Source organism: Cavia porcellus, unplaced genomic scaffold (assembly GCF_034190915.1).
Source record: "Cavia porcellus strain 051 isolate PalLab524CR breed Dunkin Hartley unplaced genomic scaffold, mCavPor4.1 scaffold_27, whole genome shotgun sequence".
Classification (NCBI taxonomy): domain Eukaryota; kingdom Metazoa; phylum Chordata; class Mammalia; order Rodentia; family Caviidae; genus Cavia; species Cavia porcellus.
The window spans coordinates 4396575-4424467 of NW_026947510.1; the positions used below are offsets into that span (position 1 = coordinate 4396575).

Consider the following 27893-nt stretch of genomic DNA (forward strand, 5'->3'; position numbering starts at 1 on the left):
CCCCCACCAGCCCTGAGCTCTGCTTCAGTGGCCTAGTCAGTTTCAGATCAGCCTACTTTGTCCACTTCCTCTTAGTTAGCAGAGCAGACGCTCTGCCTGTCAGAGCTGTGAATAATGTCCTGGTGTGTGTGACTGGAGGCAGGGTGTGGGGGGCTCCCTCACCCTCCCCTCCCCTCCGCTCCAATATTTACCCAGGGATGGGAGTCAGATGCAGCGACCTCAGGGGTCACCCAGTTAAACAGCTTCTGCACCCCGCTGCATTCTAACTGTTGCCATTGTGCTGTGCTCCGGAGCCTGTTCTTCCCCACTGTCCGCTGAGGCCCATGCTAATGGCCGTCCTCTCTGGCCCTGCTGGGAGGCATGGTCTGGGGAGAGTCTCATGCTACCTTCTTTTCTCTAGAGATAAAGAAGTCTTGGGCCTATTATCAAGTGGCTTTAGCTATGAGGAGCACACTCTCCTGCCTCCTCCTTCCCCTGCCCCAAATCTGGCTGGTGAAAGAGGCCCAGGCAGTGGGCTTGATTGTTGAGACTGAGGGTCTTCATCCATCTTGAGCCCTATGACCAGAGTAGTGGGGCTTGTCCTTCTTCTATAGCTGCCCTATAGATTTCTGAGTACTCAGCCAGTGAGTGTCATACTGTGTTCCCTTAGTCCCACATTTAGGGCCTGGAAGCTTCCAATATATCCTGTTGGGTTATGCGTGTTTTACCCAAAGATTGGTCAAATGTGAAATCAGTTTGGTCCCCTGGAGATCAAGTGAGATAGGGTAGCAAGTGTGCTCCATTTGTTGATTTAAGAGTCACATGTGCCACTAGTCAGGTGCATGCCTGTCTTGTCATCCTGTACTGCCAGTGCTTGGCAGGCTGATGCAGGAGGATCACCATGAGTTCAAAGCAACCTGAGGTATATAACAAGACTCTGTCTCAAAGAAACAAATAACTGAGGGCAGCGATGTAACTCAGGGATAGAGTACCTGTACCATGCACAAGGTCCTTGGCTTAGTCCCAGTACTGAAAAAATTGTACATGTACATGTGTCTTCATGAAGCCCCTCTTATAAATGTTACTTACTTTCCCCTGCAGCCCTTCCCTCTTGAGGGACACTGCTGGAAACTGCTACTGATGGTGCTAACCACCTAGTGCATCTTGGAGGTGTTGGCATTCAGCAGCAGCCTAAAGTCAGTGCCTGTTGAGGGCTGCTCTTGGCCTGGTAAGTACTGTGCTGGTGACTGTAGTGACAACCAGGTGGTCAGAACAAAAAGATTAGGACGTGCATAACTAATTACATGGAAAGGTAGATATACAAACACTATAAAGAAGACACAAGACAAATGAGAACCTGAAAAACAACATAGAGAGACAAAATAGGTAGCATTTGATAGCATTAATATTTTTGAAAGAAAATATTAAAGTCAAGTGTTAAGTTGAGCTGTTCTACTTGGAACTGGTGTGAAACCCTGCCTACGTTTTCTCCCTAATTCATGAGACACCCTGTGTCTCTTCTGAGAGCCATGAGCTCTGTAGAGCACACTTTAAGAAGCATTGATCTATTTTGATTCTTGTAGGCCAGGAGTGTGGCCCCAAAGGGCCGAGTGCTTACGGGGCTTGAAAATCAGGGGAGCTGGGATCAGGGTACAAACCAGCCAGAGGGTAAGGGAAGCAGCTGTGTCCTGGAGTACTTGTGTCAGAGCAGATGTCAGGCTGCATCCCAAATCCTGAGTGCTAGGAGGATGCCTCTCTGCAGTGACTCCAGAGGATGTTGCAGGCTAGCCACAGGTCACAGCAGCCCCAGCCCGGCTAGAGACTGTGGTAGGGCAGCAAGGAATCTCAAGGACAGCTCAGATTCCAAGAGCTCCTCGTGTGCCTGACCAAAAAGGGAAGAACTCTCAGCAGAGGTAAGACGGAGTGTCCGGAAACCTCCTGTTACTTGCTCAGCTTCTCTCCTGCCCTGCTCCCTGCTGGGACTTCTGCCATTTCAGCCAGGAGAGAGCTCAGGTTAGGTCCTGGTGGTGGATACAGCAGTTTATACACAACCAAGTGGACACTGCCCCTCACTCCCACCTACAGGAAGAGCTGGCATGGGGGCATGGAAAGAACATAGAAGAGGTGTTTGTCTTCTTGTTTCCTTAGATAGAGACTGAGCAGTGTGGGCCATAAAGTTTATAGGGTCTCATGGTGCCAGGGCAATTCATGTTCTATTTTTCCAGTGGGTGTCTGTGGTACCTGCATGCTTCATGTCAGTCTATGGGGGAGACTGGGAGCAGAGAGAGCTGGCAGAGGGCTGAAAAGCTATGGGGCAGTCAGGCACTGTGGATGACAGACAGCATCTTTTGGAGACTTTGAGAACCTGCTTGAAACTAGAAGTCTGAGGTTGATTTTACCTGAGAGGACCAGCAACCTGACCTAAGGGGCATCCCTCTGCCCCACTGTGCTCTGGTCTCTGTCGGGAACTCTCCAGAACAGCATGAATGAGAACACTTCCAGCTGTGCTGCTAGGTCCAGATGCAGGTGACAGCTCTTCATCTATACCACAGGGAAATCAAGAGGAAATTACATGTCATTTGCCCCCTGCACAGAAGTAGTTGCCAACTCAGACACTGCTGATCAGACTTGTGCAGGGAGGACTCAAGGGAAGACTTATGCTGCATCCTTGTCCTCTGAGCTGTGGAGACTTCCAGATGATGGCCTGGGTACCCCCAAGGCTTTGTCCGCCTGGCTGGGTCTTGAGCCAGGCCTTGGCCTTGAGCCCAGCCCAGTGCGACATGGCAGCTGTGGCCCAGGCCAGGCCTCAGAGGCATGCGTATAACAGGCGGGAAGCAGTCAGCTGTGATGCACACTCAGCACCAATAATGAATTAAAGAGATGACGTTTAAACGGGAAGCCCATTCATTTGTAAGGAAGAAAAAGCAGAAACCAAAAAGCTGCACCATTTGAGGTAAGGGAAAGGGACGTCAAGATGGATTCCTCAGGTCTTTGTCCCCAGCTTCCCTTGATCAGTGAGAAGGCCCCTCCCTCCCAGGTCACTACCTGGAACTGGTCACCTCCTGATTGGCTCTCCGGACTTCACAGATGGACCCCAGGTCACAGCACCCTGCCCCTGCTCCAGTGCCTATGCGCATGCCCCTGGGTAGGCTTTGTGTTCTCACTGCCTGCTTGTCCTTGGCAGGCCTTGTGCCTGGGACTGATGGGTTGGTTAGGAGGAGCCTCACAGACAGACTTCCTGGAGCTAGTAATTAGGCAAGGGGATTTGTGTGTATCTAGTGCAGTCGTGTAGTGACCCTAAAGTGAGAACATTGTATGTTACATAGGAGTTTTAGGATAGATGCCCACTTTTGCCTCCTTTGCAGCTCATGGGAGGTTGTGAGGGACAGCTGCCTTGGTTTGAAGTCCCTGGCTCCCTTTGTGCTCTGTCAGCTCTTCTTCAAGTCTTTTGATGTCAGTTTCTTTTAACTGCTTCCAAGGAATTCCTCTAGGCCAGCTTTTTAACTCTTTCTATTTAGAGTTAGCCAGAGAGACTAGTGAGGCCCTTATTCTATTCTGCCTTGTCTATGGATCCTTTCCTCTGTGCAGTCAGGCGTTAAGGCTCAGCCTTGTCTGCTGGGAATCTCCACGGTCCTCTGACTGCATCCCAGTACCAGCTTCATGGAGGCTGATGCACTAGCACATTGTGAAGTTCTGTGTTCTCTCTCGGCCCAGTTTTGGAGGCAACGGTTTGCCTTAAGTCCTCAGATTTCTGACAGAGACAAGACTTGTGGATCTTCATTTCAGTTGTTTTGTTTTATTTTTGCTTTTGCTTTTGTTTAGGTGTTATGGGGACAGAACCCAGGATCTCATGCATGCTGGCAAGTTGCTACCACTGAGCTACAACCCCAGGCCTGTTGGCTTGTTCCATGTTGGTAGGACAGAAGAGCAGTGTTCAGGCTCTTCCAGACGAATAAAGAGGAGTCCTCCCATTTATTGTTCTTGGTGAGTATGTAAGAAAACCTAGATCTTGGTGTGCGCTGTTCCTGGGAGTAGTTGCTTCTAGGCTCTTAACAGGAATGTGTGTGTGCTTTCACAATCCTCTGTGTGCACATCTTTAAATAATTTTATATGTGTTCATGCCAGTTTTTACTAAGATAAATATGAATTTATACTGATTGCTCTAGCTCCATTCAAATTCCATATTGTGACATTACTTTTAAATTTCATTTTCTGAGTATTCCTTGCTGCTGGATAGGATTTCAGTTGATGTGGATCCTTATTTAACTTTCACAGTATTTTTTTTTAATTGGTTCTGGGGATTGAATGCCTGACCTCATGCTTCCCAGTGAGGCACCTACGCCGCTGAGCTAAATCCCCAGCTTTCATGGTATTTTTTGAAATTGAACAACATCTCATTGCATTTTCTTGATTCATGACCATGTAGTGCATGGTGAGGAATGATATATTTGTTTCCAATAACTGAATTTTATCTCTTTTTAATTGTTTATTGTTTTATACAGCAAAAACCATATAATCCTAAAGGAAAGTGACCTTGATAGGGCCCTGAGAGAAATCACTTCTCTGCCCTAACTCCCAGACACAGTTACCACCACCCACTGCTCAAACAAGAGCAGGGAGGATGAAAAACAGCAAAATGGTGATCATCTGTCAGGAGCATCAGTTTCATCGTAAGACTTGAGAGAAACAGCAGTCTATGAGGAACCATCTCCTCTACTCAGAAACATGGGAGAAAGAAAGCAGGTGCTGACCTCTCACCTCCCTGGTCAGCAAACACAGAGGGATAGTGGGTCTTTCATGCCCACAGAGTCCCCCAGAGTCAGCTGACCTGTGCAGGGCACAGCACACTCCGGGAACAAGTTCCAAATGCCTTGGCACATGGCCCTTTCCTGCACAAAATGGGCTCTCCTTCCGTGCTCAGGAATCCTGGCACCCCAGGCTGAGCAGAGCCCCAGGCATCCAGGATGAGGTGCAGCAGGTACAGGACTCAGGACAGAAAACACATTGGGCAGCGCCAGGGTCCTCTGGGGAGACTTCAGGGCAGAAAAGAAGGGTGAGAGTGGGCACAGCTCAGCATGGTGGGTGCTCTAGGTGCCATGGCCAGATGCTTCTTCTTAGGCAGACCCAGCCCTTCCCCTGGAGGAGGGTGCTGGGGATCATAGTTGACACTGGAGGAGCTCCCCCACAGCAGCCAAGGGCTTGGTGACAGTGGGGGAGGGCAGCCACTTGAGAGGGTCACTGGTGAGGCGGCTGCAGGGCAGGCTTTACCTGAGAGAGTGTCCCACCTCCCGGCATGGCAGCTGCTCCATAAACCCTGGGCACCAGGACCTTGTTGCAGAAGCAACTCAAAGGAAGCTGAGTGGAGAACGTGAGTGTGTTGGATTTCAAGGACTGTGGGAGGGGTGCTTTTCTTTTCCCCCAGTTCCTGAAAACTGCCATTGTTATATAAAAGAACATTTTAAAGGGAATATTCCCCAAGTGTATAAAGACTGCAGTCTCAGGCATCATGGCCAGGATGGGGTATAACCCATGGAAGGTCACTGACTCTGCAAGTCTCAAGAAAAATGATCACTGAATGACCACTGTCCTGCTGCTACAGCCCCACCTGCTCCAGGGGGGCGGGTTTCATATTCAAGGTAAAGCCTGCAGATATAGAGGAGGTGCCACCATTCTCCACAGATCCAAACCCCTCATCTCTCCCTCCAAGTGGTGGCCAGTGTGCCTGCTTCTTGCACTGAACTTTTCTCCCTGGGATGAAACCCCCAGGGAATCATGGTGGGAGAGGCTCCGTGTCCCCCAGTTCCCATCTGCAGTGTGTCGTGCCCACCTAGTCCTGCTACTTCCAGAGTGTCCTGCCAGCTTGGTCCTAGGGGCTCCCACTCCAGCTCCTGCACCACCCCAGCCCCTGTCAGCAGTAGGAGGTGGGGCTGGAAGGCTGTGAAGAGGAGGATCAGAGACTGCCTGCAGGCCATGTGCTGCCGCCGCCTGCTAGCCTGGGAGCCAACACAAGGTGGCCCCAGTGTAAGTGCTGCACAGCAGAGAAGCAGCCCACATTCAAGGAGGCTGAGTGCTCTGGGCACTTTCTCAAGTGCGCTGCTTGATGATATCATTTTCAATTGTCAGGGTGTGACTGTAGGGAGGAGATGAAGGAGGCAGGAAGGGCACGTGTGGGCAGAGGGAAGAGCCTCAGGTGGCAAGGAGGAGTTGCTGTGGGGTCTACTGCAGCCACCACCATCTGCCATGTTTCCTAGTGAGCGTCCATTACACATGTCTCCTTGCATTTGTGGACATGACAGTGAGGTCAGCCACACAGGTGGAAGCCATAGTGAGTCATCTTGCAGCCCTTCGTCTAGTGAGCTGCAGGAGAGAGGAGGGGGAGGCAAGACCACTAGTGCATCCTGTGGGAATGAGGGCGCACGCCCTGGGAAGGCTGTGCGGGAACCAGGAGCTGAGATCCTGTGGGAGGAAGACGGCAGAGGAGCAGGGCGGAGATTCACCTGCCGAACACTCTGCACCTGCCAGCAAGGCTCTCCCTCTCCTCGGCCTCCATGCACTGCCTATCTCCTGAAAGGGCTGGCCCTTGGCTAACCTTGCAGGAAGGGACAAAACCAGGACTCTGCTCCAAACTCAGGGCCTAGCCACACAGCCTCCTGTGTCCCAGCCTCAGTTTCCCACTTGTGGAAGCACTGGGGCTGAGGTTGGGGATCGAGATGTTGCTTATTGTGCCCTTTGGCACAGCTGAGAAGGTGGCACGCCCTCTTTCTGTCCCCTGAGGATCAGGGTGGCTAGTGCTGGGCCTGCTCCAGGTGGGGGATGCGGGGATGACACGGGCTGCTCTGTAGCTGCGTGGCTGCATGGGCTGTGGCTCCAGTGGGAACCAGGAAAGGCTTGCTCTTCTGATCTGGTTTTGAAACTGGAGACCGGAGGTGACCTGAGGGCTGTGGCCAAGTGGACCTACTGCCACTCACATGCCAGCCACCCAGATCCCCAGCTGCTGTCCCTGCCCAGGTGTGGACAATGGTGAGGACATTCCCCAGGAGACACTGATTGGGATCTATGAGCGAATCCAGCAGCAGGAGCGGAAGACAAATGAGGACCACATGTCCCAGCTGCCCCCAGAAGGTGAAGAAGCTGATCGTGGGGAAGAAGCCCATACATGCTTGGCCCTCAGGCATGGGGCCGCCTGCCCACCATTCTGGCCTCTGGCAGGCAGAGCTGGCGGGGGACTCCCAGGCACTCAAAGCAGTGCCTGCAGGCTTGAGGAATCCTGGCTGTTTGCTCTGGTTGCACTTGAGGCCCTCAGGTCCTTAGTGATGGCCCAACTCTGCTAACTCTAGGCTCTTTCCTTAGTGATCTGAGCCCCCTGTCCCTGACAGCGCACTACAGTGAGCTTTACACCTTGGCCACTCCCTGGTATCCAGGCTGGTGGAGCTGAGGACCTGGCGCCCTGGCTGGGCATTGCTGTGCACATCTCCAATGTCCCAAGGTGATTGTGGACGTTAACATCGGTCCCTGTGCTGTTTTGCCACAGATCAGATCACTGTATCACCGGCTTGGCTTGTGAGTACCTCTCTGCTTCTCCTTCTGGCCACTGACCACCCACCCTGGGGAGCCTCCATGTGTCCTGACGTGTCCCTAGCCAGTTCCCCGTGCTCTGGGAGCCAGACTTCTGGCTGCTGAGTTCATGAGTGACCAGCATTTTCTGCTTCGTGGTTCCCTGTACTGACCTCTGGCATCCCTGAGACCACAGCCACAAGGGTCAGGCTTGTGGTGGAGACACAGCTTTCAGCCCTTGGGGTGGCCTCTGTGGGCGTCCACACCATCGCAACAGCCTGCTCTTGGCCTTGCGACCCAGGGTCTATTTCTCCTAGCTCTGTCTCCATCATGCTACTTGTGACTGCTGCCTGCTCTGTGACCCCCACTAGCCTGGCAGATTGAGGCATGTCCCCATCTCTGTCCCCATCCGTGGTGCCCCAGCAAAACATCCAGATCCCCTCCAGTCCTCTTCCGTCCTACTTCTGCCTTCACACTTCCATTCTCAGGCACCAGGGTACACCAGTCCCCTTTGCCCTGTCTCCTAACAGTAGGTCTGTGTCCTTTGAGAGCCAAGGTGCTCCCCAAGGCAGGCCCAGGCCTTCCTGATGGGTCCCCTAGTGCAGGGCCCCCCATCTGGCAGGTTGGCTGCAGGTTTCAGGGCAGCACCACTGCAGTGACAGTAGGGTGCCTGAGCCTGGTGAGCTTCTCAGAAGGGGCCTGCTGCTCTCAGCCCCCAGCCAATTGCTGTGGCTCCTAGGGACAGTGTGTTCTGATTGGCTCACATGAGCCCTGCCCCCTGGACCAGAGGAGGACCAGAGATTTCTCTCCTGCAAACAAAACTGAGGTCTGTGAGGGTCTCGGGTGCAGGCATGGCAACTGTTCCCCAGCCCAGGGAAGGCTCATGCTGGGCCTGTGCGTGATCTGGCTTCTCTCCAGGGTTAGTTCTTTAAAGAGCAAGGGCCCTTACTGCCCGTCCAGGAGGACAGGCACTTCCTGCTTGACAGGGCCCTAAGGGGGCCATGCACAGCCATGGCAGCATCTCTTTGCTGTACCATGGGGCTGAGGTGCCAGCTGGAATGACACTGAGACTCAGATGGATAGGAAGCACTGCCCCCAGCATAGTGTCTGCCCAGATCAGCTGAGCCCAGACTGCTGGCCTCTGGGCCTGATCGAGGTTCCCGGGTGCCCTGCAATCCTTGGAGTGCTGAGACTTAGTGTGCCTCAGGTCACTAAGACCTCTCAGAAAAAGAACTTGATGACATACAGCTTCCAGCAGTCCTTGTACGGCCTACAGATCTTGCTCTTCCAAAACCATTGTGAATCTGTGCTGAGGGTACCTGTGTCCCCTGCCCTGAGGCATCTTCCTCCACTCTGTGCCCACCTCAGTACAGCAAGCAGCTGACAGTGTGACTGGCCATGGGTCCCAGGTTCCCAGGCACAACCCCAAATCCTGGAGCACGGTTGAGCCCATATTTAAATCTTCACATCAACATTTAAACATCTCGTACTTCAGTCGAAAAATCAGAAGGCTTGGTGTCCCTGGAGTCCCTTCCTATGTGGCAGCAGGAAAGCCGTGGTGCAAATGGACTGGTACACATATCCAGCACACCACAGTGGCTTGCAGGCCCACTGGGCCAAGACCTCCAACATATCCAGCAGGAGATGCTCAGCCAGGGGATTCCCATGACGAGAGCCAAAGTCCAGATGGCACTAGGAAGGCACCACGGGGTGTTCCAAGAGCTCAGGGAGAACACTCAGGGGAGAACAACTCCCAGCCTGTGGTCCAGCACTGCCTGAGTGATGGGATGATGTCCCACCCTCTCTGTCCTGCTCTGGTAGTCAGATCCTGGCAGTGGGCCAGGGTCCCAAGGTGAAGGCCATCTTCCTGACCCTCAGGCGGGCCTGGCCACTTTCCCTTGCACTGGGCTGTCACCCTCACTTGGTGTGCAGGCAGGGCCCAGGTCAGGGACGTGTGACCATCCATGCTCACCCTGATTCTGCTGCTGAGGCAGAGCTTAGAGCACTAGGCTCTAAGGCTACCATGCCCCAGGCCCTGTGACCAGCATGGCCACTTCATGGATGTACTGCACCCTGCCCACCCCTCTCCCTTACAGACTACCCCAATAGCATCTGGCTCACAACTGCCATGGCCGGGGAAGACCCCAGAGTGTGAATCACCTCCAACACCCCTACCTGCAAGCCAGAAGTTCACCAATGACCTGTGGGAGTCTGTGGAAGAAGTGTGGGAGATGGAGAAGCAATGGATAGAAGCACAGGGAGGAGATATCATCCCTCATGTCTCCTGGATTCCCCAGGCCACCTGGGCTCCTGACTTGGCCTTTCTGTCTCTGACCGCAGGAGAGGTGCCTCTTGTCCTTTCTGGCCTCCACAGCCACTTGGAGGGACAGCAATACCAGGTGAGGGGCTGGGAAGGGGAAAGGAGAACCCGCTTCCCTGGGGACACAGTCCTGCCTGTGTGAGCACAGCCCCTGCCTAGGGACACTTCCTTGCTGGTCAGTCACCCATGGACAAAAGCCAGCAGGAGGGGCTGGGGGTTTAGCTCAGCGGCATAAGCACCTGCCTTGCAAGCAGGCGGGCGTGAGTTCGATCCCCGGTACCGATAAAAAAAAAATGAAAAAGACAAAAAAAAAAAAAAAAAAGCCAGCAGGATCCGAGGTCAAGAACTTTGCCCTCACCATGATCCTTTGCCACTGGTCCTGAGGGTGCAGCCCAGATCACTCCCCAGAGACAAGTGCTGTCCCCACCTCTGTCCTCTCTGCAGAAACACCTGACTGAGCTCTGCTTCCCTGCCTGACCTTACCAGCCTTGACCTCTCTGCCTGCCCAAACTGAGCCTGCTCTGGATGCAGCCTGGCCTGCCCTGTGTCCTGCCCACGTCTCCATCTGGTAGATTGTGATGTAGGCCAGTATCAGCCCCGAGAGAAGGCCATGGTCATCTGTGTCTCCTGCCATGACTGCTCTCCCCAACAGTGACCCCCTCACTTGCCTGTCACCCTCTCTGTTCCAGCGCAGCTCAAGAAGCAGAAGGCTGTTTTGCAGGCCAGCATGTCCCAGTGCTCCAGCCTCAACAAGGAGCGCAGTGGGCCAGGGGTTTAGCTCTGTGGTTCAAGCTTCTGCCTGGAAAGTGTGAGGCTGTGAGTTCAATGACATTACCAAAAACAAAAACAAATAAACAAACAAAACCAAGCAGCCCCAACACAGGAAGCTAAGCCAGGCCTACCCGGATGACAGTTACATGGGTGGCAAGTGCAGTGTGCTCAGAATCTTTCTGTGCCACATCTTAGAAGCTGGTAGGAGCCTGGCCATAGCTGCCTCCTGCTGTAGCACTGGCAGTGGAGTACAAGATGAGGCCACGTGACCCAGCAGCCACATGGCTCTCACAAGGGTGTCTAGCCAGCCAGCTTCCACTGGGGGAAGAGCCTCTGGAGAGTTGTTGCAGGGAACTTTCCTTCCTGATGGCCTGTGAGACCGTCAAAGGCTGATATAGGCCTTGGCCACTGAGATACTCAAAGGCTGATACCCGCCCTCTTCCCTTCCTGGGGCTTTCTGCCACTCTGCCCTGGCCTTGGCCAATGTGGGACCCCCAGAGTCTGCTCAGGGTGCCATCCCATTCCCCACCCATGACCCTGCCTCCCACAGTTTACTCATTTCTCAGAAAGGTTTTATCCTTGTTTTTCAGTGGAAAGTTTTCTTTGCTTTTGTTATTTTTTCCCCCATAGCAAACCCCAAAATTCATTGCCAGCATGAGGTATAAGGCATGGCTTCTCAACTGGGTACTGTGGGCATTTTGGCTAAACCACCCTAGCTTTGCATGAGACTGTGCAGCACCCCTGGCCTGTCCTCACCATCCCTGGCATCTCCACAAGCAGCTGGGTGACCCTCAAGCCCGGGTTGAGAACCCCTGGCTATCCTGGTCATCTTGTTCAGCCAGCTACATGTTGTGGGACTGCTTGGGCCTCTGCTGGTGTGGCCTGGCTCTGTTTGAGTTTGCACAGTGTGGCAGGACCTGCTCCCATTCCTCAGGAGCTACTAGAAACTCCTGTGCTCCACCCAGGTGTCAGGGGCTCCGTGGCTAGCCACAGGCTCTCCACTTGATTCCCGCTGCGGAGGTCTGTATGCTGTCCTGGGCACTCCTGTGCCTGGAGAGCCTGGAGTACACCGAGGAGGGGTCTGAGCACAGCCAGCTTGGAGGCTACAGGACTCTTACTCTGAACCACCTGTGTGGTGAGCACCATGTGGGCAGTGTGATGCCCTGGCACCCTGTGATCCTCATCATGCAGACCCTGGGGAGTGATACCATGACAGTTGCTGCCTGTGACCTTCCTGGTCCACATCCTTCCAGGATATGACACACCAAGGACCCAGCTTTAGCCCACAAAAACTGGACCAGGGAGGGTCCCAGTCTGCTGATCCTGGGAGGAGCCACTCTCACTCCAAGCTGCAGATGGAAGGGTACTAGGCTCTGGCTTCAGCAGCTGCCTCTTATCCAGGGGCACAATAGCCAGCTTTGAGTAACAGTGGCTCCTCCTAGGGAGGCAGGAGGGAGAGGATTACAGGGAGCCATCATGGCCATGGTCACAGGGAAGGACTCATCAGATTTTGTATAAGAGCTGGTGTGTTTCACTTTGACACCCCGATGACCTGCACAGTGTGGACTGTCCTGGAAATGCTTGGTTCCCACTTCTGCCACAGGTGCTCCTGTCTTTCTGAGGTGATCCACTTCCTCCATTTCCTGTGATCTCACTTAGACCCCAGCCCACTGGACCTCATCCTCCCACAGCAGGCCACAGGATTGGAGTGGGGCAGTGCTCTGTCTGGTTGTGCTATAGTTAGTAAGGTTCTGGTCCCCGTGGGGGATCTCAGCCAGGCCTCCACGGGATGGCAGGATGGTTAGCAGCATCGTGGGCCTCCACCTGCAGGATGCTGAGCCCACTTCCCACCCCCTGGGTCTCCACAACGCAAACCAGAACTCCCCAGGCAAGGGGGTGAGATGGGGCCTCACTGGGAATTGTTGCTCCAGGGCCAGAGAAAGAAGGGTCAGAAAAGTCTCACAAAACCCAAGGCTCCTATATTTTCTTGCTATTACTTTTCCACCCCGACAGCAGCTCAGCGTCTGACCAGCACCCCCAGATAAACTCACACAGGCTGGGGAGTGGGGAAGCTCTCAGGGATGGTGAGGAAGGCCTGTCATTTAACAGCACGGACACTGCAAGGACACAGGCAAACACCCGACCCAGGCACCATGGAAGGAAGCCAGGCAGTGCTGATCTGTCCCAGCTCCCTCTTTCAGCCCAGGCCAGCTCTAGGCTGGGCACCAGTGGCCGAGCACTCACACAGGGATAGGGTTTTGACCCTGGAGCCAGCCCCTGGTTTTGAACAGTCAGCCCAGGCTCCCATGGGTCTATTCATAGTTAAATTGCTTTCCCTTTTGAGTCTCAGGAACATGGTTCACAGTGTGTGTGGTCTGTGTCTGGTCCCCTTCTCTCAGGGCAATGATTCTGACTCACACATGTGTCACACAGATATATATCTCCCAGGCCTGCCAGCTGCTGCTGTCAGCACAGAGGCCTCTTGTGATGGCCTCACACACATGGGTGGCCAGGGTGTCCCTCCTCAGCAGAGCTGCTCAGCAAGGGAGATGACAGGAAAGCTTCCCAGGAAGGCAGTGATATGAGTGTGAGGATCACCAGGAATGGAACAAGTGGTGGTCATAAAAACTCAAGTTTATCATTCTCCCAATTACTCATGAAGTCAAACCAACACTTCATAGAGGATAGCAGCCCTGTGGAGGTGCAGGCAGAGATGGTCACCCAGCACCCTGAGGTGCCCAATGCCAGGGGCTGTGCACTTGAGGGCAATGAGGGTGAGTTCATGTTAGGCACCTTCTGTCCCAATGGAAAGAAGAATAATGGCCAGGTACAGTGAGGTCCACGGTGAGCACAGAAATAAAATGTAGGAAACAGCAGCACACAGCCTGGGAAGGCAGAAATGTCGCACTGTTTCCCTGCACACACGTGGTCTGGTGGGTCGCTGCTGAAGGGAGGCCTGGCTGAGCAATGGCACACGCTGGAAGGCAGCAACATACATGCAACAGGATAGAGGCTCAGCAGGGTGAGAGGCGCGAATACTAATCCAAAGGGAGGAGGAAAATCAGGGAAGAGCAAACAAAGGGTGGGTAAAACAGAGCTGGAAGACAGGCTGGAACCCAGCTGAGTGAACACAGGGCAGTGATTTGCATTCATCACCAATTTCAAAGCACAGACTGTCAGGTGAGATTAACCATTGCACCTACAAAGAAGCTGCTTATTAGCTTTATTTTCCTTTTATGTAGAAATAGTTTCAGATTTTAAGAAGGTCATTGAGTTCCTATACACTGATCACCTGGCTTCTTCAGACAGGAGGAACGTAAGAGATCCGAAGGACGATGAGTGACATTAGGAAGTGGACGTTCCTGCAGTACTGCTAAGTACAGTGGACAGTTCACCTGGGCTTCTCCCATCTGTCTTTTACAGGACCTATCTAGGACTCCACATTGTGTGCAGTGGCGGGACACCGCTGTCTCCTCCCATCTGTGGCTGTCTGCTGTCTACCAGGAACGCTGTCCTTGTTCCTGTGCACAGGTCCCTTGACTGCCTGCCTGACATTCCCTCATGCTGAGACTATGGTGATGTGTTTCTATCAAGAGCACTGCAGAGGTGATAGTCCCACCCCAGGTGTCACACTAGGAGGGTCATGATGTCCCTAAGCCCAAGAACTGCTGATGTGATGCTGCATCTTCTTGATGGTAGTGTTTGCCAAGATTTGCACAGGAAATTATTTCCCAGCTCTGCTATGGATACCATGGGCTGTTACTTGGTAACTACCTATGTAGACTACCTCACTTCCAACTTCTGCTCAGTCAGGGCCCTGTGCTCTACTGGAATGTGCCTGTCACACTTCAGTCTCTACTGTGTGCCTAAGGGGAATTTTCTCCTTCCGTGTTGCTATCTCTACCTCAGTGGACCAGAAATCCCCTCTGAAGATAAGAGTACAATTTGGTCAAAAGAGGATACACAAAGCTCTGGCCAGTTCAATGCCCAAGGCAGTTGCAGTGACAACAGGAGCATAAGGGAATGTCAATTTCTGAGTGAAGACTGCATTCCCAAGAATAAAACAGGTTGTTTCAGGAGAAAGACACCAATTGACCACAAGTGTGTAAGAATTCAGAACACATGTGCACAGAGCTTCGAAATGTGCAAAAAACTGATAAAAGGACAACTGAATACAGAATTATAGTCAGACATTTCAACGTCCTCGCAATTTAATAGAAAAATTAAACACAATTTTTAGGGATCAAAAGATTGCATGTTATGGACAAACTTTTACCAACTGCCACTGACTGAAGCATCCCATCCAAACAACAGTGCAGTATTCACTGCTGTCAAGTGTACATGGAGGAAATGTTCCAACACAGTCACAAAATAAACCCCAATCAATTTAAAAGAATTTCAATTATGCAGAGAATTTTCTCTCACTATGATGAAATACTATGATGAATACTATGATGAACACTATGATGAACACTATGATGAAATACTATCACTATGATGAAATACTATGATGAAATTCACTATGATGAAATTTAGAAATTAACACTAGGGACAACACTATTTACCTAGAACCTGAAAGAATAAACAGTTAAGAGGAAGCATGGGAATGGAGCTCAGTGACAAAGTGCCTGCCCGGCAAGCGCAAGGCCCTGAGTTCAATTCCCAGGGCCAAAAATATAACCTAAAACAAAGGAGAGAATGTTAGCGGATATGTTTGAAAGCTTTGATGCAAGTAAAAAATTTCCTGAAAGACAAGAAGGGCCCAAGTCTATGGGCCTGTGCCTCATTTCCATGGAAGACACTGAATTCGTTAGACCTTTCTGAGTAACTTCAGGCTTGATTAGCTTCACTGCTGAATTTTACCAAACACTGAAGGTAGAAGAAGTATCAGTTTTATACACTGTCATAAGAATTTGAGGAGCAAAATTTCCCAGTTTATGAGGTCACTGTTATTGTGATTATTCAGAGCAGACACAAGTATCAGAGAGATAACTACACATCAATACCCTTGAAAAGAACAGACACAAGTGTTCTTAAAACTTAAACAATGGAGAGAAACACCTCTTAGAGCATCACTGAAAAGCACTAACTAAAGAGATTTCCACAGTAGTGACAGTGAATTGTCATCTGAATTATTCAAGGTGATAAAAGCTTAAATTCAACAGAATGATGAGTACATTTACAAAATACACTACTACAAAATTACCTGAGCTAAAAAAAAGACATGATACACAACATAAATGAGTGACTTAGCAATGAATTTGAGTCCATAAATGGTACCAAACAGAAATCCTAGAGAATTAAACTTGTATCCAAAGTGTGGGCAACAGAAATGACCACAAGGACAGAGCCCTGGAGTTAGAAGACAAGGCTGGTGTCAGTGCCCAAATACTCAGGGACACCTTACAAAACTGGAACATGGACAGTAGATCCAACAGCTATTAGATGGTACACAGACAACTAACTAGAATAAGTGAAAAACCACAAGACAGCACAGATGGCATAAAAATCTGTGACAGAAACAATAACAGAAAACTTTCTGAATATGGGGAAGTAACTTGACATGCAGATAAGAAAGACAGATGAAACCCCAAGTAGCCACAATCAGAAAAGGATCTCCCCATGACATATGACAGTCAATACCTGGGAAGTCCAAGGTGAGAACAGAATCTTATAACCTCATAAAGAAAAGCAAGGAATCACTTATAAATGTAAAACCAATAGAAATACAGCACACTTCTCAACACAAACCATTAAGACCAGGAGAGCTTGGAGTGAGGTATTTCAACACATAAAAGAAAGCAACATCCAACCCAGGTGATATATCCTACAAAACTCTCTTTCAAAACCACTCTCCCGGACTTCAGGGCAACCACTTCCCTCGCTGGAGCCCAGCCAGTCCTGTCTGAAACACACTGTGGATGGCCTGGCTGCAAGGCCTCTCTAGCTTCCCTGGCCTTGAAACTGTCAGATTGTTGGACACTGTTAGTGTAGAAACAGGAGAAGTGACTGGGAGCCCCTGGCTTAGAGGGGCAGTGATCTCAGTGCCCAGGGATTTCCCTGAACTCTCAGAGGACGAGCAGGAGTTCTCCCAGGGCCTGGCACATGTATGACCGTCTTGATGTTCACCTCAGAGACAGAATACTGAACTCCAGTTGCAGGAGGTGTGTTGCCTCCCAGGATTTGGCAACTGTAGATAGAGAGCTTGTCTGCATGGCAGGATGTAGGTGAAACCTCCAGAGGAGTCTTCAAGGTTAGATGATGACACTGTGAACAGCATCCCTGCAAACTTTCCTGGTCTTGACTATTTCAGGAGCATAACACTAACTTTGTCATAAAGGTGCAGAAACATAGGTTTACCAGACACACACTCATTCTTTAGAATATTTCTATTGATGAGTTATTAACTTTACTTTTATAAGTGTTGTTATATTACACAGTGGCTTACCAGGAAAAAAAACAAAAAAATGTAAAGTATTGAATTTTTAATATTTATTGAGTGTTTATAATAAAGCATCAAAATTTAAAACATCAACAATTTTTTGGCATAAAGTCTACAAAAAATAACAAAAATATTACTATACAAATTACACTGAAAATACCAACAGCAATTTACAAAAAAGTAATCTTCACTTCAATTATCACATCTAAATCAGTCTGTGCACATGGCCACAGCGTATTCCATAGACACATAATACTCACACTGGGAGCACACGTTTTGCTGTCCTACTCTTTTTGTAGGATGTACTTGATATCTCAATGGTTTTGCTGTTTTGTCAAGGTTATTGTGCTATAGAGTGTGTAGCCAACAGGAACATAAAATATCAAAAGAAGTTCTTAAATTCTTACTGTGTGTTGTGCCTTTAGAATACACATCAATGGGGCTGGGGGTTTAGCTCAGCACCATAAGCACCTGCCTTGCAAGTAGGCAGTCGTGAGTTCAATCCCCGGTACCGATAAAAAAATGAAAAAGACAAAAAAAAAAAAAAAAAAAAGAATACACATCAATATATTTTCACATCAAAGATAACATCAAAAATAGAAACCTATGTGAACTGCAATGTAAACAGAAACAAAAATCTACCACATAAATAAGCTTTGCTTCAACTGTCATATCCAAAGCAGTCTTTGCACTTGTCATACCCAAGGCAGTCTTGCATGTTCCATACACGAGGGACACTTCCACTGATAGCATGTTTTGTTTTCCTGTATTTTCTTGTAGGACACAGTTGAGATCTTTTTGTTTTCCTCTTATCATTGTGGATCTAGGAAGCTGTGTGTGCCTGTTCACCTGTCAGCTCACCAGTGCACTCCACAGTACTTCACATAATTCACTGACAAGAAAAGCTGGATTTTTCTCTGCTGTAAATAATCTCATATGAACTGTAGTCCCAAACCATAAGAACATTTCTGTTCATAACATCATCTGGTTTATTATTCTATGAATAAACACCTTGTGGCTAAGTTCAAGGCTAAATGTCTAAATTGAAAGCATAAAAAGTCCTCACATGCACAAGGGCATGCATTATGCCATAGTTGACCCATCATTTTCCATGAGGCCTTTACATTCCTGCAATCACTATGAGAAATCCCTCCTAAGCACACAGATCCATAAATGCTTTCAGTTCAGCACCATGTCATAAAATATTTTTGAATATGGCTAATGGTGCATAGAGAACACTTTACTTGAATTTTAACCTCTGTATATTTCACAGAATCTTGTAACATTTCATGTGTTAAAATTTCCAACTTTGAATAGCAGTATCAGCATTCGTCCAATACATTTCACTCTTGCCAAGTCCCTCACTATATTTTGGACTTAGTATTAACATTAGATCATTTCATTTGGTTATGTGGCCATTTTGCAACGTTTTCACTAGTCAAATATGTATTCACATTGTTTTGTCATCTTAACAAAGGAGGTCGCTATCAGTATCAGTTGATCTTTGCTCCACTTCACTGTCCCAGGAAGTTTGACTCACATGGCCAATTTCAAAGTCCTCTTCCTCCTCTTCATCGACATCCATCCATCCACAACACTCTTCTGTTATGAAAGTGTTTTGTCATAATGGATCATCTTCATCACTCATGCATGAGTAATCTGATGATTCATTCACTTGTGACCTCCTCCAAGATATAGTTTTCACATGCCATTGTACAGAACTGGGCTATTTCCACCAGAAAAATCAAAAGAAAGCTTTTAAAAAGACAAATCCTGGAGTAATGGGGGATTATTGAACCCTCTTTGATGCTTGAATAAACACACAAAAGCAGTTAGATGGAGCACAACGTGGGTGAAAATCCCATTTTGAGACTTTTGCACTTGCTCACACACCTCATTGTTTGACACAGCAAGTGGATAATCACATAAACTGCTTTCCAGTGTCCCTCAGGGGAAGGTAGTGACATGCCCAGCTGGCTATTGCACTAAAGTAAAATTTACTGGTACAGGATAGGCCTGCTGCATGTAGTTATGTTGCTACCTACACTCTAATATGTCCCTGTGTCTCCTGAAACCTTTTCTTAACCAAAGACCCACTCCAACAGTAGAGTGGCCAACTCTTCTGTATTTGGCACAGAGGACTTTTACTTTGTACTTTTTCTACCTTCTTGCTTTGCATCTAATTGGGTGAGGTTTCCCATCTCGTCTCCCAGTCTCTGCTTTTGATTGGGAAGACACTGCCCCTTCATTAGAAGGGAATTAGAGCTTGCAAGAGTTTGCCTCTGTCAGGTGGCTGTTTCATGAGCCTTGCAGCATCTTGTCCTTGCTCTTTTTCGTCTTCTTCTTCTTTATTTTTTAAAATTTTATTTTATTTTATGTTTTTTGTATCAGGGATCAAACTCAGGACCTCACACTTGCCAGACAGATCTTATAATGCTGAGTTAAATCCCTGGCCTAAAAAGAGGATAAAACCAAGGAAAATAAAACAGAACAAAACCGATCAAGATAAACCAGTATAAGTGATACAGGTCTTTAAAACTTAGAAAATCAGCAATAGTTACCATAATGCCTCTATCATCTTCAAAATAGCTGCAGATACCTTTGGACCTGGTAAAAATCAAACAACAGAATAGAGCAGAAACAACAAACACAAAACAATGACTGCAGTAAAGGACTTCAAAACAAGCTCACAGTAAGTCCAGAATGGCTACCATAACACATCTTGCTATCTTTGGAACAGTTGTTCATGGCTGCAGATTTAATATAATCAAACAAAATGAAAGAATAAAACCCAACCAACAAAGCAATGAAAATGACATGGTTTCCAGGCAGGGCCCACCCCCTTGTGAGGCCTGGTTCTCGCTCCACAGTCTGCGAATGCTGCTGACTGGGAGAGAGGCTTGGGCGTGGCTGTCCCCACTCCAGCAGCAGCTGTCCCGCTCTTCTGCAGGAGTCATTCGTTTTGGAGTCAATGGGCTCGTCACCTGTGTAAAAGCTACTTATGTTTTCTTTGAGGATGCCGTGGATATAACTTTGAAAATCCCAAGGCCACCCCAGGGTGGTATGAATCCATGGCAGTTAAACATAGCCATATATAGGATGCTGCCCCACATCTGGGGAGTGAGTTTGTAGTTTCCTCCACGTATGCCACACTGTGTCTCAGGAAATACAGTACTACAGGGTGCCTTGTTTTCTTTTCAATATGTGAGCCTCTAACATGTAGAATACAAAACCAGTCCTGATTTTCATAAAGGTCCACGTATTCAGCTTTAACAGACTTTTCTTCAGACTTGAGTTCCTGCAAAAAAATTCTCCTTTGTGAGCCAGGGTCTTGCTCTGTAGCCCAGGCTGGCCTTGAACTCACAGTGATCATCTTGCCTCAGCCTCCTGAGTGCTGGATCACAGGCATGTGGGACCACAGCTGGTTCTTCCATTTCAACCTAAGGGACTCCTCTACCCAAGGCAGGCCTAGTAGGAAGGACGGACATTCTTCAGTGCTTGCATCTAGGAATGTCTGAGCTTTCCCCCTCATTTTAAGGACAGTTTTGCTGGATGTAAAATGCTTAGTTGAGAGAGCTTTTTGTTTTGTTTCACTGTTTCATTCACACAGCACATGTCCACCTGTTTCCTTCTGTCCTCCTGTAACAGAATATCCCACACCCCAGTCAGTATACTGCAGTTTCTTAGTTGTCCAGGTAACAGTTCTGTCTCTAAGAAACGGCTGGTCACTGTGATGCCTAGCTGGTCACTGTGATGCACACTGCATAAACCAGCCCCAATCAACAAGCCATTTTGCCCCTGTACTCCCCACTTGCTTATCCTATACAGGCCTCAGACCATCAGAGATCAGGGCCTGATATTCTGGGAATGTACCAATCAGTGCCCGTTGGTGTAAATAAATGTGTCTCCAACTCTTGGGTGTCCTTTCTGTGACTGTGCTTGCCGCTGCTCTCCAAGGATTTTGAGGATAAGTCTAATGACTATGTTTTTGGGGAATTGCTGTCAGCTGCACAGGCATTAATTTGTCATATTTTATACACTGACCGTTACGTTATTCTAATGTAAGTGAAGTTGCAGCATCACTTTGACACCAGTAAGAATTAAGAGCAAAAGGAACTGGAGATGCTGAGTGTAGACATCATGGGATCTCTAAATGTAAGAGGTATTACAGATGCTGAGAACAGATTCTCAGAACAGAAACAAAAGGGATATTGAAGCATCCTACAGGTTTGAATTTCAAAAACTCAAGTGTCAATCTCCATAACTCACATTAGTAAGACATTTTGTAACATTTTTCTGTTAGAAACAAAAGACCCTCATGGCCAAGAGTGTGAGGGGTGAAGTGGAGGTGACCAGCTCTGCCTGGGCCCACTGGCACCATGACTTCACAAGATCCCCTGTGAGGTCACAGCAGATAGCTGTATAAGGTAGGGTTTTCAGCCCAGAGACCCTTTGTGGGTGAAGTGGAGTGGTGTTTGGAGAGTAGTTGGTGGTTGGAGATTCGAAATTTTGATAATTGATTTTATAATGTCTAGTTCCATCAAGGCATCCTTTGTGGCATGTAAAACATCTTTGCTGGACATCATGTCATCGTCCACAGAAATGTCATCGTCCACAGAAATCTTCTGGGAAGATTATGACATGCTGTTGCCCCTTAGTGAGGGTAACTTTGCCACAGTAGTACTCACTGAACATGTGAGCACAGGGATGCTGGTAGTTGTGAAGGTACTTCACAAGAACAAGTTGGGGCCTACTGCTGTTAAACAGGAGGTCAGCATTCTAAAGGACCTTCAGCACCCCAATATCATTCAGTTGCTGGAAGTGTCAGAAAATAGTACCTGTATGTTCCTGGTGTTGGAGTATGCGCGCGGAAAAGACCTGCAGCGCTTTATCAAGTTTGCTGAGACACAGAAGCTGGAGGAAGAGAGGGCCCGGCTGATATTCCGAGAACTCCTGGAGGCTGTGCGGTACTGCCATGACAGGGGGATTGTCCATGGGGACTTGAAACCAGCAAACATATTAATGGACCGTGAAGGCCACCCCAAGCTCAGCGATTTTGGCTTGGCTTTCAGGTTCCATCCTGGCCAGGAGGTGACCGCGTGTGGAGGTACCCTATACTATTCCGCCCCTGAGGTATTCTTAAAAGAGAACTACCAAGGCCCACCACTGGACATTTGGTCTTTAGGCGTAATTTTATATGAAATGATCGCTGGGGTAAACCCATTTAATGGGAGCCAAGGACAAGGGATAGAGAATGCCCTGAAGGGGCGATACCAGTTTCCCCAGCACTTCTCCAAAGAACTACAAAGTTTAATAAAGGGTCTTCTCAACCCTGACCCAAGCATGCGCCCTACCATCGAGCAAGTAAGGCAGCATCCATGGCTTCGGCTGGAATCTGTCCCTCGTCATCCTCCTAAACTGCTCCCCAAAGCCACAGAAAGGGCAATACTGCACATTATGGATGGGAAGGGGTACAACCCGCTGAAGGTGATCGATGCAGTGAAGTGCAGAAAATACGACCCTTACATGGCGCCCTTCCTGCTACTACGGGGCATGGCACTCCGGAAATTCCACTTCAGATCTGAGGCGAAGCCCACACACAAACATAAGGCTGAAGATCTGTTTGAACAGCCCACAAACAAAGATGAAAATCGGCTATCTTCATCTCCTCCCCCTGTAGCTGCCCCACCAGCTAGGAGGGAGAGTGAGCCCTGCCTCTTCACTGGCCACTTCCTCCCCGAGGTGAAGCCTCTCAGCCAGCAAAGGAAGACAGTCTCCCTGCCAATTGACATCAGCAGGACTCCCCCTGCTCGCACATCCTGCCAGCGCGGTCCAAACTTAGTTGGTACCTCTGGCCAGCCAGGCCCTGCTAATCTCATAGCATCCCACAAACCAAGTTGTGCTGCTGCTACTACCAAGGCCTGCCAGCCCAGCCATACTACTACCATCAAGTCCTGCCAGCCAGGCCCTTCTACTCCCAAAGCATCCCGTCAACCAAGCCCTGCTTCTCCCATCAAGTCCTACCATCCAGGACCTGCTACCCCTAAAGCATCCGGTCAACCAAGCCCTGCTTCTCCCATCAAGTCCTACCATCCAGGACCTGCTACCCCTAAAGCATCCCGTCAACCAAGCCCTGCTTCTCACATCAAGAAAATCTTCCATGCCTCTACTAGGCCATGCTGGCAGCCCAACCCTGCCCCTCTCGGTGAGTCCTTCCAGCACAGCCCTGGGACTCCAAATGCTGCCTTCACTGCTGCCCCAGCCCCTGTCAGCAGTAGGAGGTGGGGCTGGAAAACTGTCAAGAGAACCATGAGAGACTGCCTGCAGGCCCTGTGCTGCTGCCCCGTATCGACATGCAAGTGTCACAAACACAAGGTGGTCCCAGTGTAAGTACTGCACAGTAGAGAACCAGAGGTCACTCAAGGAGTCTGAGTGGTCCGGCTGCTTCCTCAGAATGTGCTGTGTCTCGATATCATTTTCAACTGTCAGGGAAGAACTGTAGGGAGGAGAGGAGGGGAGGGAGAAGGGCAGGTGTGGGCAGAGGCCAGGTGTGGGTAGGAGGAGTTGCAGTGGGGTCTGCTGCAGAGGAGGCTGGAGTGACCACAGCCACCACTGTCTGCTGTGTTTCCCAGTGAGCGTGCATTACACATGTCTCCTTGCCTTTGTAGTGCAGATCCATGATCCCTCCTATGGACGTGGTCATCCTGACAGCGAGGTCAGCCACACAAGTGGAAGCCACAGTGAGTTGCCTTGCAGCCCTTTGTGTAGGGAGCTGGAGGGGAGAGGAGGAGTCAAGATCACTAGTGCATCCTGTGGGCGAGAAGCAGAGGGAGGGGTTGGTGCACAGCATGGGAAGGCTGCACAGGCACCAGGAGCTGAGAGCCAGTGAGAGGAAGACAGGAGGAGCAGGGGGGAGAGTCACCTGGCTTGTATCCTGCTGTCTGAGGGAGGCTGCCCCAGGGACAGGGAGGGCTGGGCACCATGGACCTGACCACAACCTCCCATGAGGATGCAGGGAGACCTGGGTACCATGGACCTGACCACACCTGACCACAACCTCCCATGGGGATGCAAGGAGACCTGGGTCTGTGTCTGGGTGAAACTTTCTGAGTACAGCTTCAGCGTGATCCCAAAGACTTGGGCCTGGGCATCTCTGAGTCTTCTGTGCTCACCTCTCAGCAGGCCTGCGTGCAAGGCCTTTTGCCAAGAACACACCTAGTGTCACTTCGAGGATGGTGAGTCCAGGCAAAGAGAGGCAGTGCCATGTGTTCCATAGGCCAGAACCTTGTGGTCAGCCCTGGTCACCACACAGAAGCCTTGACTTGTGCATGTTGTGAGCAGCCAGGGGACATGCCAAGGCTATTCTGAGCCTCCATCCACCAAATTCATGATGGGAGCCACTGCAGCCCTGGTCCTAAGCAGGTGTGTGACATTGTCCCTAGATCCTAGGCCCAGCCATCAAGTACCCTCTTCACTCTACAAACCTTTGTGATCCCTGCAGCATTCTTTTGGGGTCCTCCCTGCCCCTAAAAAGGGTGCTGTGCTGTCCACTGCCACCGTGTGGTAGCAAGATGGAACAGCAGTGGCAAGGAAGGGCTGGGTTCCAAGGTCTTGGGAAAACTGTGCCCTCACCTTGGGGCTTCTGGGCCTCTTGAGAGTTTGAAGATGGGGAGAGGGGCAGGAACCCCAGAAAGCCTGACATTTCTAACAAGGTGAGTGTATGTGTGAAGGATGCAAAAGATCTGAGGCGTCTGAGCACTGCCCTGGTTTTATCCAGAGCCCTGCTCCTGGCACAAAGGAACAGCCTGAGTAGATCAAACCCTGCCTACATTAAGCAGTGCTCAACCGCTCTGGCCTGTTCCACACCTCTAACTTCACACTGTTTCTCTGACTTCATGGTTTTGATTCTTATTGTGCCTGGCAGTAGGGTGTGTTCTGGGAAGAGCAAGGGGTCATCTACCATCACCCCCACACATCCCCAATAAGAGACATGGACCCAAACCCTGGCCTTCTGAATGCTGTCCCCAAGTCTGTGTCTGCAAGCCTTTGAAAGGAGCACATTGCCAAGTCTTGTGTCACTGAACAGAGACTAACATCCAGCCTCAAGGGCACACAGGCATGCGTGTTGTGGGGACAGTTTGGAGCAAGAGAAATCTCCACACATGGGGGTGTTGCTTGCCACCGTGGGAACAGTGACATTTTGTAAAGAGAACACATTGATGACTTCCAAACTGTGGTCTGTGTTTGCAGCATCTGGGGCAGGATCTGAACCAGAGTGTTCAGGGCAAGTTGGAACATGCACATAACACATGTCATCATGCATCTTGCTTCTGTATTTTCTTTCACTTTCTATTTTTGTACTTGCTTTGTGCCTTGAGGCTTGTAAATTGCTTATAGTCAGTAGCTTATTGCCAGCATTGGGACCTCTTTAGGAAATGACTACTTTTTCAGAGATTTTCTATATGGGTAGCTGGCTTTGGAGTCTATTTTCCCAAGATTTTGCCTTTTCTTTTTTCTTTTTTCAAAACAAGAAACTATGGAATTTCTTTTTTGGTACTGGGAATCAAACTCAGGGTCTTGTGGTTGCCAGGCAGGAGCTGTGCCACTGAGCTCCATCCCCAGCTCTGCCTCTTCAGTTCGGTAGGAATGAAGGGCTGCTGCCTGTTTGGCCCAGCACCCAGTTCTTATAGTTCTGTAGTCCAGAACTACAGGATTGTTTGTGCCCCTCAGACAACCGAGGTGGTGGTGTTCAAAGAAGATCAATTGATGCCAATAACTCTGTCACTTTGGCTAAAATAGTACAGTCTGCAATAACAACTGCATCCAGCACAGGCCAGGAAATGATAAGCTGTTTTGACCAAGAACATGCCTGCTTTAACCACAGGTATGAGATTTATAGTTACACAGCCAAATCTAAGGCAAAGCAGAATATTATATACAGTAAATATATATACTCAATAGAGCAATTTACCCTAAAGGGAGAAAATTTATTAGGGATACCAAGAAAATATAGAAAAATAGAGATAAGAAGACTGAAGTACAAAGGGAGATCACCAAGTCTTAGAAAACGAGTGATAAAACAGGAGCAAAAAGCAGGACCAAAAAAGAGAGAAAAATACAAAAGCTGAGAACAATGTACACAGGCAGGAAAAACAAAACACAAAGACAAAATGTTCTCTGACTTTAAACCTGTGGCAGGCCTCTGCGGTCTGTGGTCTTATTGCAGTGTCCAGTGCAGAGAAGACAGTGGAGGCACTCCGAGCCCAGCTGCGTGCTGTCAGATCCCAGCAAGCCTGCAGTAGTGTTTTGGGCCCTTGAGTTAGCTAGAAATACTATAGCAGGGAGACAGGGCTAGGTCCTGGAAGGAGCCAGTGCAGGAGCTCAGATACCTTGCAGCTAAGGGGAGACAGGCACCTCCTGCTGTGGGCCAAACCTCAAGACAAAAGATCAAACAAATACATCCATAAGGACTGATGTTCTAAATAGCTTCTTAGCACCCCGCGGAAGTCAGGAGTCACCATTCCAACCCCCTAGGGAAGATTCACTGCTCTCTAAGAATGCCTGCTTTCTAAGTGGCTCACTTCCCCATTTGTCCCCAATTTAATGAATTTACCTGAACTATTAATCTTATTGGTTAACCATAGTTCTGCCCTACCTTATGCCCATCTGCCTTGTGAGTTCCCAGTTTTGCCCACAAGTCCATCTCATCCCATGATTTTCCTCTATAAACGTCCCTGGGAAAGACAGAGTCCCACTGCTTGGGACTCCTTCTGTCTCTCTCAGACAGAAGCTTGCTTTCTCTCAATAAATATATTTTACTCTTTACCTCTATTGTTCCTAAAATTGACTCTTTGATTTTAGAGAACATGAATTCACCTTCAGCCGGTTGTACCCCTTCCCAGCCATAATGTGCCCTTTCTGTGGCTTTGGGGAGCAGTTGAGGAGGACGACAAGGGACAGATTCAAGCTGAAGCCATGGATGCTGCCTTACTTGCTCTAAGGTAGGGCGCATGCTTGGGTCAGGGTTGAGAAGCCCCTTGATTAAGCTTTGCACCTCTTTGGAGAAGTGCTGGGGAAACTGGTATCGCCCCTTTAGGGCATTCTTTGTCAACTGTGTTTTGCTCCTCCTGACATAGTAGGTCAGGAGTTTCACTCCCCTATATCATTTGGAGGTCTTCCACTGAGATCATTGGAAAGAGGTGAGAATTTGCTTTTGCTTCATAGACTCTCAAGTGGGACTTATTTAGGTAACAAATTTTTATGCCTCCAACTTTGCTTTTATATTTGCCAGTTACTTTTGATAATTGCTTGCTATTTGCCCGTTGTTTTAAAGTGCTTTGTCTCATATAGTTTTATTAAAATAATGTAAATCAGCTGGGCATGGTGGCTCATATCTGGAATCCCAGCACTCAGGAGGCTAGGGCAGGAGGATCCTTGTGAGTTCCAGACCAGCCTGGGCTACAAAGTGAGCTCAAGGCCAGCCTGAACTGCATAGGGAGACCCTGTCTCAGACAAAAAAACAAACAAACAAACAAACAAAAATGTAATATAAATCCAAGTTTAAACACAGGAAAATTAAAAGGTCATGATATTTCTTTAATGCTATATACTAGCAAAAAGAGCTTCCTTATGTTTGTATAATGCCAAAGTACCTGTAATGCTACCTACTGTTCTGTATGCGACCCCCCCCCGCCCCCCTCTGGGTGACCTCATATGTTAATCAATACTCCCTTCTGTAAAAAATTGTAAATCCCTGGGAACCTAACCTAATTGATATGTTAACCATTGTTGCCCTCTACAAATAACAGATGTAGTACTAAAATAACC

The 27893-nt window shown here is 49.1% G+C and overlaps 1 protein-coding gene across 14 annotated transcripts; it reads left to right on the plus strand.

Annotated features, from left to right (window-relative positions):
* The first annotated feature begins 468 nt into the window (after positions 1 to 468).
* LOC101788337 (sperm motility kinase 2B-like) lies at positions 469 to 27854 on the plus strand. 14 transcript variants are annotated; one of them, XR_001199753.3, is made up of 5 exons: positions 469 to 1207; positions 3802 to 3963; positions 7511 to 7539; positions 9630 to 9932; positions 14048 to 15022. XR_001199753.3 is itself a non-coding variant. In XM_063237735.1 (2 exons), the coding sequence occupies exons 1-2, from the start codon at positions 21594 to 21596 to the stop codon at positions 23745 to 23747; spliced, it is 1872 nt and encodes a 623-aa protein (XP_063093805.1). In that variant the 5' UTR covers positions 19826 to 21593; the 3' UTR covers positions 23748 to 24142. The 14 variants fall into 14 exon arrangements, 1 of the variants encoding a protein (XP_063093805.1); XR_010043693.1 differs by having other exon boundaries at positions 9874 to 9932; positions 14048 to 15021; XR_010043689.1 differs by lacking the exons at positions 7511 to 7539; positions 14048 to 15022 and adding an exon at positions 26928 to 27854.
* The last annotated feature ends 39 nt before the right edge of the window (positions 27855 to 27893 follow it).

Excerpts from the sequence above, each read along its gene's own strand:
- LOC101788337 (XM_063237735.1), top strand. The coding sequence starts at position 21,594 with ATGTCTAGTTCCATCAAGGCATCCTTTGTGGCATGTAAAACATCTTTG.